The sequence below is a fragment of the Amphiura filiformis genome, chromosome 6 (assembly GCF_039555335.1).
Source record: "Amphiura filiformis chromosome 6, Afil_fr2py, whole genome shotgun sequence".
NCBI lineage: Eukaryota > Metazoa > Echinodermata > Ophiuroidea > Amphilepidida > Amphiuridae > Amphiura > Amphiura filiformis.
Genome location: NC_092633.1, coordinates 42,414,964 through 42,431,254, shown reverse-complemented (window position 1 = coordinate 42,431,254; position 16,291 = coordinate 42,414,964). Strand labels below are relative to the sequence as shown.

Genomic DNA, 16,291 nt, shown 5'->3' with positions numbered 1-16,291 from the left:
CCTAGACAGTAGGCAATAAACAGTGTGTGCTACCAACACTCCCCTTCAATCTTTAAAAATGTCAACATCCCGTCTCCGACAGATATGTGACACTCTTCAAGGTCAATAACATCAGTCTGAAAAAGGCTTAGCAACCGCAACCATAAGCTCACGTAAATGAACAATTTTTGTTGTTAGAATAGTCATAAATTCATCAATATCTGGCTCTTTCTTAATATTTTGACATTTTAATACCAGAAACTAGCAATTATGCACAATGCAACTCAACATTATACTGGCATACATGATTTTGTCAAATTATACAACTTGCAGGTTTTTTTTCTGATGTTATGCAAAATGAGTTTTGACACAGTGCTACTGTAAACAATTATCATAATCATATTTTCTGTATCACCAATAAATTGATCATTTTCACATAGATCCCAATAATTTTCGTTTGTGAGGATGGTTGGAAAGAAGGGTTTTTGTCATACAGAATTGGTGATAACATTTAATAACTCTTTTAATCTGTGATTTCTTTCCAGAAAACAAAAGCCACAAACATGGCCTTTGTTCCCATCTACCAACATCCAACAACAATTTAAACCATTTACATGATCTTGTTGTATAACAGTACACACATAAAGTTGCACACTTGGAATATGGCACTTCATCCTGCATGTCGTTCTTGAACAAACCTTGGCAAGAAAAGTACCGGTCTTGTTTTAAAGAATTTGGTAAGTTACTAACATTAAATTTACTACAAAGAGAAATGACACTCTAGTGGGCATTATTTTGTTCAACGCAAACTGAGACTTGCATACCTAAACGTTTACGACAACCATACCTTATTCGAGTATAGATTCTCCTAATCCTAGAACACCCTTAGGCAGTGCCGTGTGCAGCAGGTTTTCACAAGTGATTTCCCTTCCACTGTCTGTAATTCACCCCAGACTGTGTGCATTTCCACGACTGACTGACTTACAAAGGGGGGCAATTTCAAATGGAGTCACCCATTCAGGTAACCCCATTTGAAATCACACTCCCTGTGTGGAAGATTAAGGTCATGTTCTCCATAAGGAGTGCACTGGTAATGACCTCACACAGAGATTGGCCAAGTTGGAAATATACAACATCATTCACTTCTACCAGAATGTAAATCTTAGCTTCTAAAATTAGGTGTAATGATTAGCAAATTTAGCACAGGTAAACAAAGCAGAGTTATGGTAAGGTGATAATATTGTCCTGTTTTATGTACAGAGACTTGAGGTTGACTGGTTCCAATAAGGTATTACTGTACACTGTACAATCACTCGTATCAATACATATCTTACAACATGTTACAACCATTATAAATATCTCTTGTTTCTTAAGATTACCATAACGTAGCACTATTCAGTTTATCAAAATTCCTTCAACCAGATGTGTACCTGGTCACCCTGAATGTGTTTTATCCATCGCCGAGCGACAAGGATTGGTTTTTTAATCAATGAGTTTTGTTGCTTTCAAAAACAGCTGACTACTTCATTAGTCGAATACCAGTCACTCAGCGATAGAGTATATTCAGCTTAAAGAGGAAGGCCCACTTGGCCAGTTCGCCACAGAAGAACCGACTTACTCCTGTTACTTTGATGACAGACAGAACATAATTTATATGGATAAATTTTAACCTTGACCAATTCCCTTAAGAACTTGAACCAAAAATGGGTCTTCCTCTTTACGTGACCATAGCCAGCACCAGTATAAAAACACATACAGGTGGTAAACCTTGATTGTGCATGCACAATGCTATAGTAAAAGGAGCCACTGTATGTTTCCAAACAGCAAGACTTTGAATACAATATGATTTCACTTCAAACTGACCAGACCATAGACTTGGACCTGAAACAGCCCATTACAATACATGGAGGGGGGAAAAGATGTTACTATTCTTTGGTTCACCTCAATTTCGCTAGTGCCATATCGTGCAGAGCATATACCCACATGGCGGTGTATCGATAGCCTGCGGTGCAACTGCGAAAAAGCACTGACATCACTATCCAACTTGAAGCCAACCAATGTATTTAACCAAAACTGCTAGTCTCATTATATATCCATGATGAATTACACTGTGCTGTATGCTTTGTTTCAGTTTGGCATGGATGGAGCGACTATTTGAAAAACGCTCTTACGTAACTGCAGCCCAACATGGGTTAACTTGTCTTGTTTAGAAAAAATAGAACAATGAAATATGAATAGGGTATCACAACATTTGTAAAAGTAGTAATGGCAATAAAACAGCCGTGGATTTTTATAACTTATGGTAGCTGGTCATATGTTCAGAGTAGGCCCTAAATTGATAAAAATTTGCAAGGAAAAAAAAGAAAACACAAAAAGGACAACTTTCTAATCTTCTAAAGCCTTTCTGTCTTATACCAAATCTGGTATTCTGTACCCACCTAAAAAGATTCTATTTTGAAGACTACAAAATGTTTGCTTGTGCATAACCCATAATTTTGTAAAAATCAATGAAAAAATAAATAAAAGAACATATATCTAATCTTCACAATACAACAACTAAACACAATTTCAAATAAGGAACAACAACACAATTTAAAATATTTGTATATTATTCAAGCAAAACATCAACAAAAAATAATATAAAATCTACATCACATAGTTGGTTCGTTCACAAAACTGACAAAACTTGCACCAACAGGATCTATGATAATTTAATGCATGCATGCTTGTGGATATTTGTACGGCATCAGTGCTCCAAAGGCGAAATTTTGATGTGGTTATTAATTAATATTTTCATAATTGACAACCTGCATGACCTCTGAACTTGCAATACAGATCCATCCATATTTAGTGGAGTGGCTATATTTCATGATCCAGTACTGACACTTTTATATTTTGATTTACCTTGAAGGCAAACAAGCAAAAAAGTGCAATTTCTTCCTCAAGTACTTCAAATTGATATTTTTAAAATTCTGCGTTATAGACATTTTCAGGATGACTTTTACGGAAAAAACAAACAAACATGATCATGTACGACCATCAAAATGTAATCCACCAATCAATTTCTGGTGATTTGTTCACATATTTGTCGACCACGCACTAAAGACGTCATTCAATACATAGCTCATCAAGTGAGAGCAACGGAGTACAAATTGGCCTTAACAATCAGATCATATCATGCGCTCATGGAACATGCTGTTGCCAGTGTGCCATTGGTTGTAGTGTGTTTATTTACAACATGCTACATCTTTTTGGACTAATTTCTGATAGCTGCTGATAAGGTCTATTGCAATTGCAAAACACCCTGATCCATTTTTTTAAAACAAAGCATAGGCTATATTAGGGACATCACTGCACAATGCACGTTCTATTTTTATATATTAAATTACTATGCATTGCAAATAAGGCTTTTGGGGACTCAAGTAACAAGTTCCTGCCCGTCCTTGCCGGGTCAAAATTCCAGTTACGGGTTAACAAGTGCATGGTGGAACATTCTTTAAAGTTTGCTCAACTTATAATCGTTGAAATAATACCTCCGGTGGAGGCACACAAAATGAGATTCGTAACATTGTGATTTGTCATGCATGCAGTTGGGCACAGCACTTAACACTTACGCTTGTTGCGTAGCTGACGCGCAAGTTGTGACTTTATTGACATGCGCAGTAACAAAACCAAATCATTTTCGTCTATTATAAGCCGAACAATACATGCACTGATTTTTTGTTATTTTTGCCTTCTGGTCCCCAACCAACACAGATGTCAAGACTATGATTCACCTAATAAAACTAATAATTTCTTCATTTTCTTGACCACAGTAAGTTTTTTAAATCTTTAACGTTGAGATGATTTATTCAGATTTTTTATTGAATAAATGTAGACCTTTGGTGCTGAATTCTGCACCTATACAATATGGGTCCCCGGATTCCCACCCAAAAATTCAATCGGGTACACAAGTGCATAATTAACCGTTAGGTGACAGCCTTAGTTGCCAAGGTGGAGCAAACAACATGAGAATACAGACAACCTGCCAAGTCTCACTCCATTCAATGATCACCACTCATTAATTACACATGATATATCTGTTGATCTGACCCTCAGCTCTCATTGGCTTCCATTCATGACAAGATTCAAAATCCAAGATGTGGTACTAATATCAATCATCATGCTGGTCAACACTTGTAATAATCCAATAGGGCCATTCATTCAAAGGTCATCACCTGTGTTGTTGTCCCACCCTCCCACCCATCACATCTATATTAATAGTTCCTTGCTTCCTTCATCTCATCTTCACAACATTGCTCTCAAATTCCATAGAAATATATACAACCAGCTCCACAAATAAAACAACAAAAAATGAGCTTACACTTTCAGAATTATCTACACTGTCACAAATTCTACTTCAGCTTAACAGCCAGCTAACGAGAGCAGGCTGATTTAAACCGGCTATAAATAGTCAACTTCTAGCTTATTCTCCCACAGATTTCACTGCAACTTGGGGATGTCTTTTGATTATTTCATGTATATTACATCCTTTAAAAAAGATGATATATTGGGTTATTACGGACTAAAACCCATTTCTTAATTCTTATGTTACAAATATATAATTCTCTCTTTCTTTGCACCTTATAATTAGGCTTTAAAAGGCTACCTGTACATACATAACACTATTAACAAGACATCCTTTGCCAGTGAACAGTTTCCTGGGGAATCATTCCAATGATTTAGACTGCTCTTCCATTATCATAGTGCAGCAGAATAGCATACATAAATAGGCACACTCAATCCGTTTAGCAGTTTACAGCAAACCAAACATTTCTGCATTATAAAGTATCTGCCAAGCAAACAAAGTAGCAACAGCATTAGTGTGCATCTCCAAGTTCAAAACTATTCCACTCAAAAGATGCTGAATTATAAACACTCCCCCTGGACTACAGCGCAACCTCGATATTCATGAATTGTTCCTCGGGACTGGAACGATCGGACCCGCTTCCAAGCAGGGAGGAGGGCGTGTCCGTAGCATCTCTCGATTGAGCCGCGTCCGAGAACGAACCAAGACTGGACGCTTGCGAATGTCCACCTAAACTCTCTGTTGCCATGGCAACTTCAATATCAGTCTGTGAGAGTGGGGTAGCGAGTGGAGAGAGTTGAGGGTCCCTAGACCTGCCCCCAGGCATGGATCTGTGGGAGGTGGAGGGACCTGCTGACGTTGAGGCTTGAGTGTGGATGCCACTTGGACCTGCTATGATGGAAGTGCTGGATGGCGGCTGCTTTCTCTGGTTTGCCATATCTGTGAAAGACATGAATATGAAAACAGTGAGTTTGAAATCAGGAGAATCAATTTCTAATTCTTTCATCACTGCATCATGATAATGATGAATTTAGGCATCCCTTCAATTTATTGCTTGTAAATATCAGACTGGCTTTTGCAGAATGTTACAAATAAATCTTAGTCCACCTAACTACTAAGTAAAAAGTCAATCAAAGATGCAGAATGTTGAAAGAAAGTAATCGATAATGGAAAAGTTACAACTGCTAACAGCTCCTGGATTAATTGTGATTTGCACACGCTCTTGGTCCACTTCGGAAACTATGGTTTGTACGCACAAAACAAGTTAGACCTGGTCTGACTAGATTATTAGTCTTACGGAGAAAATTTTAACTGCAATAACTGATGGTATAAAGTTGGCGGTAAGCTTGAGCTGAACCCTATGAAGAACACAACACATGTGCACTTACCAAGTAAATATTGTTCTAATGCTTTAGGCACCATGGTGCTAGCCTTCTCTAAGTCTGAATTACTGCACGTTCCCTTCTCCAGGCCATATGCCATACCCATACGCTTTAAAACCTCTATGTCATCATGTATTTCAAAAGTGTTATCAAAATTAAATAGGTATTCAAATCTGTGGAATGAAAAAGAAATAGATCATTACAAGGACTGCGATTTCTGTATAGGCCTATATGATACAAAGGACACGATCTGGTCCATGGGGGCTAAAGGAGGCATTTTTGAAAATTGAGTTACTGTAATTTTTACATTACACATACAATTGGCTATCATTTACTGAAAATACCAAAGGTCTTTTTTTATCTTTTGGTTCTAAAGTTATGAAGTTTTTTGATGTCTATTTTCTTATGTATTTTATTGTTTTTTAATCCATATTTTTACCTTTATCTCAGTTTCAAATTTGCCACCTTTGGCCCCCATGGACCAGATCGTGTCACATATTATGATACAAAGAACATGTATGTATTTGCTTCTGAGGTGTTACTGAACTTCTTAAAATAACACTGTGTTCCAAAATGATGCCTTGCAAATTAGTTGTCACCATTTGACCTGTTTGAGCAAGAGTACCAGGATCCATTGGAACACTTAGCTGGTGATAAGTAGCCTTGGTTCAAGGCATAAGGCTGTTTACTCTCTTCTTTTAACAACTTGTTTTTAAAATAAAAGTTAAACCATGGTCGATGGCCCTACTGCCTTTTGAATCTTGTTTTGCCTTTTCTTTATAAACCATGGGAACTATCCAAGACCACGTTTTCATGTGTGAGCGATCTAGTACTCGGCATTGCACTGTAAGCCAACATGAATAAAACCAAATGCAGATCCCTCACCTTAATCCAATACACACACAAACAATACATAACGTGTATAGTACTGCAGAGGAGGTATTCTCACTACATTATTATCTGAAGGTATCATTATAATGTGGTGTGATCAAGCAAAATCAGTCTAAAGTCAGGCATATTTAATTTTCAGTTTTCTATATGATTGCAATCATTTAAAAGCTACATTTTGAAGAAACCCTTATTGAAATTTAGTTCCAAAGATATGAACAGTTGAAGTGTTTCCAAAACAATAGGCAACGAAAGAAATTGAATACCTGAGTGGAAGAAGGGCCCAACTCCAATTTTTTACAAAAATGAGTTAGACCCAGCTTTTTATTGCCAGCAGACTGTTCTTCCTTGTGTGTGAAAGATGAGCCAAAATCCACTCTCTAAATAGTCTTTCACGACATTTAATCATGGTGTTATGGAAGAAGGGCCCAACTCCATGTAGTTGGGCCCTTCTTCCACAAATAATTGGGTTAAAGAGGAATTTTGTTCATCCATGAAATCTGCTTTTCACTACAATAAACTTTCTTACTAACATATTACATGTGTTCTACGTGTGCATAATGGTGATTACCTAATTTCTGTAGCTATTTATAACACGGAACTGGCACTTGCAGTATATTAGTGGAAGAAGGGCCCAACTCCAGCTCAGTATTAAGACCTGTACCGTTGCCATGGAAACATCATATATAATTTGAATGTATGTAATATTGTATGTTCATGTATTAAAGGTCCCCTGAAGACGAAAACATTCTGTCTATAAAACTTTTCCAAATATTAAGTTTTTTCTTAATATCTCAAAACCAGTTTTGATGGAGTTGGGCCCTTCTTCCACTCAGGTATTCAATTATTTCCTTTATACTATTATCTGAAAATCAATATTTCCGACTTATTTTGCTTAATCACATCACATATGATATATGCATTGTGTGATGAGTGAATATTACATGTCTTACTTATCATTGGAGATGCTACAATCAATGACTGTCTTCTTGCTTGTGTTCACTATGATATAAGGCAGATGGATAGCTGAATTACTCGTTGGCGCTGGCTGAGTTTCTTCAAGCTTTTTATTCCGCTGTACAAGGTTTTTAAAGGCTATTTGCTGTGGAAAATAAATACAGATAAAGCATAAAATGGTAAATAATCCACTGTAATCATACATTAATCCACTCTGTCATTCTTATTTCATTGTTTAGATTTAGTATCATATATCAATAATGCTGGACTTATTTTACAGCTTTACCGCAGTGCCCATAATGTGGATCAAAATGGGCACATGACCTCTGCATCAAAATGATACTTTTAATTCAGCTTGTAATACTATAGGCAAGACTCCTAATACTGTTGATTGCTATAGAATGGCTTACACATACCTGGACATTGCACCCATGCAAAGTACACATTGCTGATTGATTGTATGACTGACTCGCTCGCCCACATTTCCCCCCTAATATCCAAATCATACTACATGTAGCCACCCCAGCTGGTGATCAAATGCTGCTAGCTATTATGCAAATACTAATAGCTACTATCATTTGCATCGCTGCTTTCATGGTCATTTAAAGCAAAACTGGGTAAAGAATGATGTGATTTCTGATAGATTATATTCCTAAAGATCAACCAGATATATGTCACCTAAAAACGCTATGCTCGCAGCTACTACCGGTACATCACCTATTTGCATGTTGCATCGAGTATAACTGTTACGCACACTCCCAAAAGTCATCTAAAACTTTCCCACACCTTACAATGGGCTAGTAGTACCCTACATAGGCCTGACAAGTTCTGGTGACACTGGTTGTATGCTACAAAGCAAGGACACCAATGTGATTATTACCTGTAATATTAGTTCTTGTAGCTGGGCTGTTTTCTGTCTTATTCTCTCTTCTTTCTGCCTCTTCTCCTCCTCTAGATGTTGACATTCTTGTGCAGAGTTTGTTGGTAGCCCGATCCACCTGATCTCTTTCTTCTCCTTCGAGATGATATTCATTGCCATTAAAACGTTGAGGGCGTCGTAGACTCGCCGCCTGATATTCTTTTGATCATATTGTTGCTGTACGTACAAGATAGAAAATTGAATATTGAATGATGAAAATAAAAGGTTTCTTATTGTAGGAATACTCTGTAAATGCCCCAGTAGACACAGATCGGATAATGCGAGTGAACCACACCATTAACCGTCAACCACCTTTTGAAGTAGTTAATAGTGGTGAATACATGGTAACATTCTCAGTAGAAACAGTTTGGGTGAAGATTTGGTGGGTGACACAGGAAATTAGCCTAATATACAGCGCGAGCATTCAAAATCTGACCTTGAAGGTCACAAAAAATATTTTCTGGACTTCGCCTTGCCCACTAGATCAGGCCTCAAAATAAGAAGAAAAATCCAAGGGTCCTCTGGACCCTTGCCTTTGAAATTTCAAGGGTCCTCGTCAATTTTCAAGGGTCCGACCCCGGACCCATGCCTTTGAAATTTAAAAAGAGAGAAATAACTGGATCACGGTAATTGTATGTAGCTTGTAGAAAATTGAAAACCCGGGTTGAAAACTTAATGGGAAACTAAAATGAAAGTGTACTCAGGGAGCTGGACCTATTATGTGAACCAGATTTTTCAGTGGAAAATTTAAACTAGGATTTCCTGCTTTTTGCATGGTTCAATTTGTACGGGTCACACGGACCCGTACCGTAGGAAATTTGCGGGTCCGCGCCTACTTTCACGGGTATTTGACGCAAGGACCGCCTTATTTCGAGCGCTGCACTAGATACACGAGTAGTGAATCATTACCTGCATTTATAACACAGAAGAAACAACCTGATGAAGGTGAGAGGATTAAAATGCGGGTGAAGGTGAAAGTGCGGTAATGCGATGTGCTCAGTATAAACATGAGACAAAAATGTGCATTGGAAGGCCCAAAAGAATACTGTGTGAATAACAATTAACCCACTTTAGACACATTATGGCTTGTAACAAAGTCCAAACTACATGCCAAAAAGGGGGATGAGGTTGCTGATAGGACTCCCCCCTTTAAGGAACACTCCCATCAAGAGAGAAACTTTGGTCTGATCTGAAAACACTTGAAAAATGGACACACCAAACTATCTTTGGCACAAAAATATAAACTATAAAAAAAAATCGACTCACTAAAACCATTCAACACCAAACCAATAACCAATTTCACATGGACATCAAATTGGGATTTTTACTTTCATTTCCCACAAATGGTTTTTACAGACAAAAAAAAAAAGATTACACACTGAAGCAAATATGCTAGCTATTTGCCCCATTTGTTGCATGACCTCACCTGTTCTGTTAAGTGATGATGATGGTGGTGAAGCGGGGGCGGCTGGCTGCTGAATTCCCTCACTAACTCGTCGGCTACTTCGTTATATGACGTTAACCCTTTCTTCTGCACTTTTTCACAGACTTTCATAGAAAAGTGTCGGAGACCTTTGCTCTCCTTCTCTCCTCTTCTTTTCCTCTTTCTACAATACAAAAAGCAGAAAATCAAGTCTTAAAACTTAGGAAAATACATTAACTATTTATTTCCCCATGACTAGCAAATCTTCACAGCAATCAGGGGTGTGAGAGGCCACAGACAAAAAAGAGGGAAAGTAACTTTTAAAAGCTGAAAAACAGCAAAAAGGTGGGTCAAAATGGCCAAATATGGGCTGAAAATAAAAGAAAACATGTAAATTTGGGCAACAAAAAAATAGGAAATCAGCTGCAGCAATAACATCCGCTGAAGAAGCCGGTTGAGCCAGTGAAAGTGCTCCGGTGGGTGTACCAAATTTTAGTAGCGTAAAGTTTAATTTGCTTTCTATTTATTTCTAATTTAAAAGTAAGAAATTCATGTATTTCAGTTATTGCAGAATTTTTTTTTTTAATATATAAAAATAACATAAAATAAATACTAATAAAAGCAGAAAAGCATGATTAAATTGTCAACAATGTCTATTTTACCAGGGGTGTGATTCAAAGCTTGTGAAATATCCAGAAAATAGTAAAAAATTCAGAAAAACAGCGTGAAATTGGGCAAAAATACAAAACAGGCTGAAAATCAATAAATTAATTGCTTAAACTTTGGCCACAAAAAACCTGGAAAAATCCAGACAAATCACACCCCTGCTTTTACTTGTAACTTATTTATTCTATGCAGGGAACCATATACTTGATACATCTAATGAAATATACCATAATACTTACCCATCAGCATATTCTGCATCTACATATTCTACTCCACGTTTCTTCTGTGCCCTGTGCAAATATTCAAACATGCAAATGTTACATTGAGCAATGCAGCATACTATTTGGCATTCTTTTTTCAAATCTTAACCTCTATTTAAATAAATCTAAGCCCTTTCTATCATAACAGATCATTTCTGTAACAGGTTTGACGTCCAAAGTTGATTGAACAGCTTCATCTTTTTGAGGTACCAAAATATTTTGTTGCCACAGTAATAATTTTTAATAGTGCATCTTTTATCCCATCTTGTTTTGTAATGCATACTTGATTTCTAAAAAAATTGCAAAGTTTAATAAATAATCAATAATAAGTGAGTAAATAAGTACCAAGTTTCAACATGTGCAATATTATGTGTCCCGATGCAATTTTTATACATACATTTGAGGATTGTGAACCATTCGTCAACTGTTAATTACAGTAATTTTTTGTATTTTTCAGTTAAATATATGTGTATGTAATGAAAAATGATACGAGCAGAATAACATCCCACTTACCCTTGAACAAATAAAGGTGACTGTTGTACCAGCATAGTCTGTGGTGTACTAGGACTACCCCCATAGGAGGAACTTCTCTGTGGTGTACTCAAAATCTGTGTTACGAAAGATTCATATGGAAGAAGATAGAAATTGCTAAGTATTAGTGCTGAAAGAAATTACTGACTACATGTATAATATTATCAGGGATGTAAGTAGATGTTGAAAAAAAATTGGGGAATAGGCTACGGGAAGATCATCCCCCTAAATTTTGTTCTTGTTGCTTTGTTTCTTATGAAATATCATCGTATTCCAATTTAGAAAACTGACTCTTTTTAGAGGCTGAGTAAAAACTGTTGACCCAGATTAGCATGAATCCAAGTTGATTCCCGCTTGAAATGTTTGTAGTTTACACAGAAGTTGATTTGCGAGAATCCAATGATTCCCGCAAATTTATTCTGCAAGAATCAAGATTGATTCTCGCATTGTGAAATGAAATTCTGACCCTGTACTGCAACCTCTTTTATCCACCATTGTGTTAATACCTTTGATTAAGATGTTCCATTCAAGTAGCCTTACACTTGCTCTCCAAACAGCCTGGATACTTCCCCGTCTGATCACATGAACATAATCCCCAATGTTACATGTGACAAAAACAAAATGTCAATGTTTTGTGTATATGTTCTGCTAAAGTTTTTTTTTTTTAAACTTCCGTGGTTCGGGTACGCGCTGGTGAATTGCGATCGCGTAGAAGTGACAAGGTCGCCTACTACGCGCCGCGCCGAAGACCAATGGGTCAGCCGGCTTGTTGTCAAGTGCATTGATCAGCGTGATTGTTTATTGCTTTTGCGTTTACGCTCGTGTAATGCTGAGCACGCACAGGCACGCGACCACGGAAGTTTTAAAAACCAACTTTAATGCACACATGAAGCAAAGTATTTGCCAATCAACAGATACACTAACAATTGTAAAGAAGTCTTGTCATTTCATAAATGCTCCTTCACTATGCTTTGTTCAGCTCCCAATAGGCAAGACTCACACCGTGGATTAATATAGAATGGCATAAAAACGCAGCACCAACGCGCAGTGTGCTTTGCATATCGAATGACTGGCACAAGCCTTTGTGACGTTACGCTTGCGTAAGTTGAGACTTTACAAAATTACTGACACAAGCAGGACAAAAACCGAATAATTTTCACTATTAAACGTAGAACAAATTGTAGAGAGTGGCTACTGCACTTACCATTGGAACATCATGAGGGACTGATGCACTCTTTGGTAAAATATGGTGGTGACCTACCACTTTCATTGGTGAGGGTTTTGGCGACACCATTTGAAGAGCCACTGGAACCACTGAGGGAAAAGAGAGAATGAAACAAACAAATTAATTAAAATAACATAAATAAATTTATAAACAAAATGATGCGTATCACAACAAATTCAGACCTTGTACATGTATATATCACTAGTCGTGTTCAGACGGTCGTAGAATCCTTGAGGAACAGCATGCTCGAGGATTGCGATTCCCAAGTCAATTCCTGAGCCCAAACGACTCTGTTGAGGCCTGTACAATGTAATCCTCGAGTTTCACAATGCCTGATGATGTCAGCTTGAGAATTACAACCGGAATCTGAATGGGTTGGATCACAAACACATTAGGGTATATGGTTGGATCCAGTTCCAGCATTCATGGATGCTAAAAAGGTATGAATTTAAGACAAAGAAGTATGTTATAGATGAAGGCGAAAAGTTCATAAGTGATACTGATTAATAAATTAGATTTACTTGGAATTGGTAGGTAATTTGGTATTGGAAAATTGAATTTTTAGTATCAAATATAAAAATAGATCTAATTAAAAAATGGCAGTCGTGCAATGAGCATGTCACAGGTCAAGCTCAGTGCTTGAGACTTCCAAAATGAATTGTTCATATAAATATGGCAGTAGAGCTCGAGCATCACTCAGGGAACTTGTGAAATCCCCTAAATTTTCTTGGGGATAAATTTGGGGAAAAACTTAATGACTGGAATCCTCAAAGCTATCATTTTAATGGCACTGTATAGAGTACATTAATTTCGAAGATCGATAATTTACATCCTTGACAATTATTAATCTCTAATCATGATCATAAAAAGTGGAATTTTGGAAACCAATTATGATAAAATCATTACTTTGATATTACCCAAAAATTTCCACATTTGCTTCAAATTTGATCATGATTTGAAAAGAGTAGGACCGAAGTTTCATTGATGTTCTAAAAATTACATACTGGGTGTGTATTTTACTGGGTCTGTTCCTGGCATCATCTGTCCAGAAATACTTTCATGTGCCATTTTCCCGCCAACTAGCCTAGTGTCATTTCCTCCTTTCATTTAATTTAGTTTCACTTTGTCTGGAGTATTTTAAAAGGTATCCAAAAATAGGAATATCATTTGACCTGTACATGTAGCTGTAGTCTTCTAGCCTTTCATGTGCATTCTATGCTGACGATTTAGCATGTAGTATTCTTTTCTCTGTTTGATAATACTGACATTGTTTTGTTGCAAGTATGCAACCAGGAATTCCTACCCAGAAGCAATGCAACAAATTGATTCATGCATGATTGGGACCTGGCTTTGAAAGGCAATCATTCTGAATTCATAGTTTATCCTTAGCAATTTTTTTAAATTGAAATTTAAATAGATGAATCATTAGAGCTCGATCCTAATCTTTTACTTTGACTCAAGGATTAGAAACTAGGAATCAAGAAGAAAACATGCATTTTTAATGTTTATATACCATTAGGCGACGTAAAAAACAAACCCTGTTTTACGGGCGGGCGGACCTTTCAAGTAGGGTCGGTCGGTCGGCCTTTTTTTTTTTTTTTTTTTTAAATGACCCAAAAAAAATTACCAAAATCTGTAAATAATTTGCAATTTGAGAAAAAACAAAAAAAAAATTTGTTCCTGAAATTTCTGAAATTTGGGTCGGCATTCATTTGTACAGGAAAATTGTCTTCCCCAATTTGTTCAAAATCTGTCGGTCGAATGAACTTTTCTATAGCAATATAAGGGGTGCTGCCCCTCCAAATGCATGACCAAATATTGAAATTCAACTAAAGGTTCGCTTATACTTCACTGCATCTCCGTTGTGGAGAATTGCGTTACCCAAATTATAATCTCTTCCCGAAATACAACATTGCAATATACAGGATTTGCAGTGAGATGCGTTGAGATGCGGCAGAAAATGATCGGTATATCTGCAACGCATCGCAGATGCAGTGAAGTATGAATGGAAAATAGGGTTGCTTATCATCAATATCAGGTCTTTTAAAAATTATTTGTAACCTTTGAAAACATGATTTTGGAATAGGGTGTACATTTCTGCAGAATATTTCGAAAATTTGCTGAGATTTGCAACTCAATAGAATAGAACTTAATAGAATCAACAATTCCATCATTTTACTGAATGTATCGCAATCAATTCAGGATGTCAGCCATGTGTTGTTGTCAGAACGAAACTACAAAGTACTGATGATGAAAATGATGACACACAGTTCATTGTCAGCGACAATTTGGGGCAAATAATTGTGCCAAAAATGCAGCAAATGTTTCAGATTAAGAAAATCTTGAGTGTTTACATTAGATGAGGATAAATTCTGCATCAATTCGGATTCCGAAATGGACATTGATGGTGCAGATAGTGATAATGAACCCGGAAGTGACAGTGAAATTTACGATAGCGACGATGTTCAGTCTTACGAATTCGTCTAAACTGTTGTAAGCTTTGGTCACAAAAGGGTGGGGTTCAATTCCTGATAAAAAGGGTGCCTGGCTATTAAAAAGGGTGGGGGTTTGACACTTCAATACACTTTAATATCAGCATTCCCCGGAAAATGCCAGAGTTTGCACTATTTTGGACCCACAAGTCAAAAACCAAATGGTTTTTACATAGCGTATTTAACACTTGACTTGTGTAACCTTCCGGTTTTATACCTTTTGCAGCCATGGATCTGAAATCAATATCTTACCTCTTGAAATCTGTTGCTGTAAGTTCTGTTCTTTTAATGTTGTTAATCCGCCGTTAGCATCTAATACACCAGCCTGCAAAAATGCAGAAGAAAAAACGCAAATAATTAATACGTATAGTTATAATCAAATTAATTTTGAAATTTTAGTGACTTTTTACAATTAATTTAATTACATTTTACAGTTGGCATACATAGAATTAGAAATAGAGAAGGAGAACCAGGACTCATGGGGAGAAAATTCGGGTCCTTGCCGATGGTGCCCGGAGACAACGAAAACAATTCTGCATCTCATCTTTAGCGTCTTGGTATCACGTGCAGGTCGCCTCAAGTGCATCTCTTAAATGTGTGATGCGTCCATAATACATGTCGCTCAAGTTGCATGACAATGATTGCCCCGAGTGCATTCCGAGGGAAACTGAATACCCCCAATTTTTGCTCCATGCCTGTATCAAGATGGCTCCTGGATGGTTCTCTTTCTCTAATTCTATGCATACAAACAAACCATTAGAACAAATTTACATTTTCTTCAAATGGTTGCTGAAGTTTATATCTACAGCTAGCTTTCTGACCCCATAAAGCGTAGTGAAGCCAACAATGCATGGCAAAATTTTTTGCTAAGACGCAAACGGAAACCCGGACACAAACAAGCAGACATGTAGGGGCGTGTCCTACGGAACATGTTGCATTTGAAGTGAGCAATAACGGCGCAGCAATCGTGCAAACGAGCGTATCTTTCTCTCCAGATATGTATGCATTATTTCTCTGCGTCGAGTATCTACGGCCACCCGGCCAAAATCACCTTGGATAACGTGGCTCCACCTACTGCCATGGTTAGAGATGGGCACTCATAAGTCTAGGTGATAATATATATGTCTGTGTTTCTGGCAACAAAATTCCTGAACCATATAATCCGTATTCAACCCATTTAGTGTCCCTCCAGGATTTAATTAAGAAATAAAGGGTAATGCA

At 37.2% G+C, this 16,291-nt stretch overlaps 1 protein-coding gene across 2 annotated transcripts in view; it reads right to left on the bottom strand.

Annotated features, from left to right (window-relative positions):
• Positions 1-3,357: 3,357 nt before the first annotated feature.
• The window catches only part of LOC140155440 (transcription factor Dp-1-like), a 41,947-nt gene continuing 29,013 nt past the window's right edge, over positions 3,358-16,291 (bottom strand). For both annotated transcript variants that reach the window (XM_072178296.1, XM_072178297.1), the window contains 9 exons: positions 15,323-15,395; positions 12,558-12,667; positions 11,336-11,430; positions 10,802-10,852; positions 9,900-10,080; positions 8,435-8,650; positions 7,551-7,699; positions 5,716-5,882; positions 3,358-5,266 (listed from right to left, as the gene is read on the bottom strand). In XM_072178296.1, the coding sequence (XP_072034397.1) occupies positions 4,908-5,266; positions 5,716-5,882; positions 7,551-7,699; positions 8,435-8,650; positions 9,900-10,080; positions 10,802-10,852; positions 11,336-11,430; positions 12,558-12,667; positions 15,323-15,395 (1,401 nt within the window). In that variant the 3' untranslated portion in view covers positions 3,358-4,907. The remainder of the gene's footprint in view (positions 5,267-5,715; positions 5,883-7,550; positions 7,700-8,434; positions 8,651-9,899; positions 10,081-10,801; positions 10,853-11,335; positions 11,431-12,557; positions 12,668-15,322; positions 15,396-16,291) is intronic.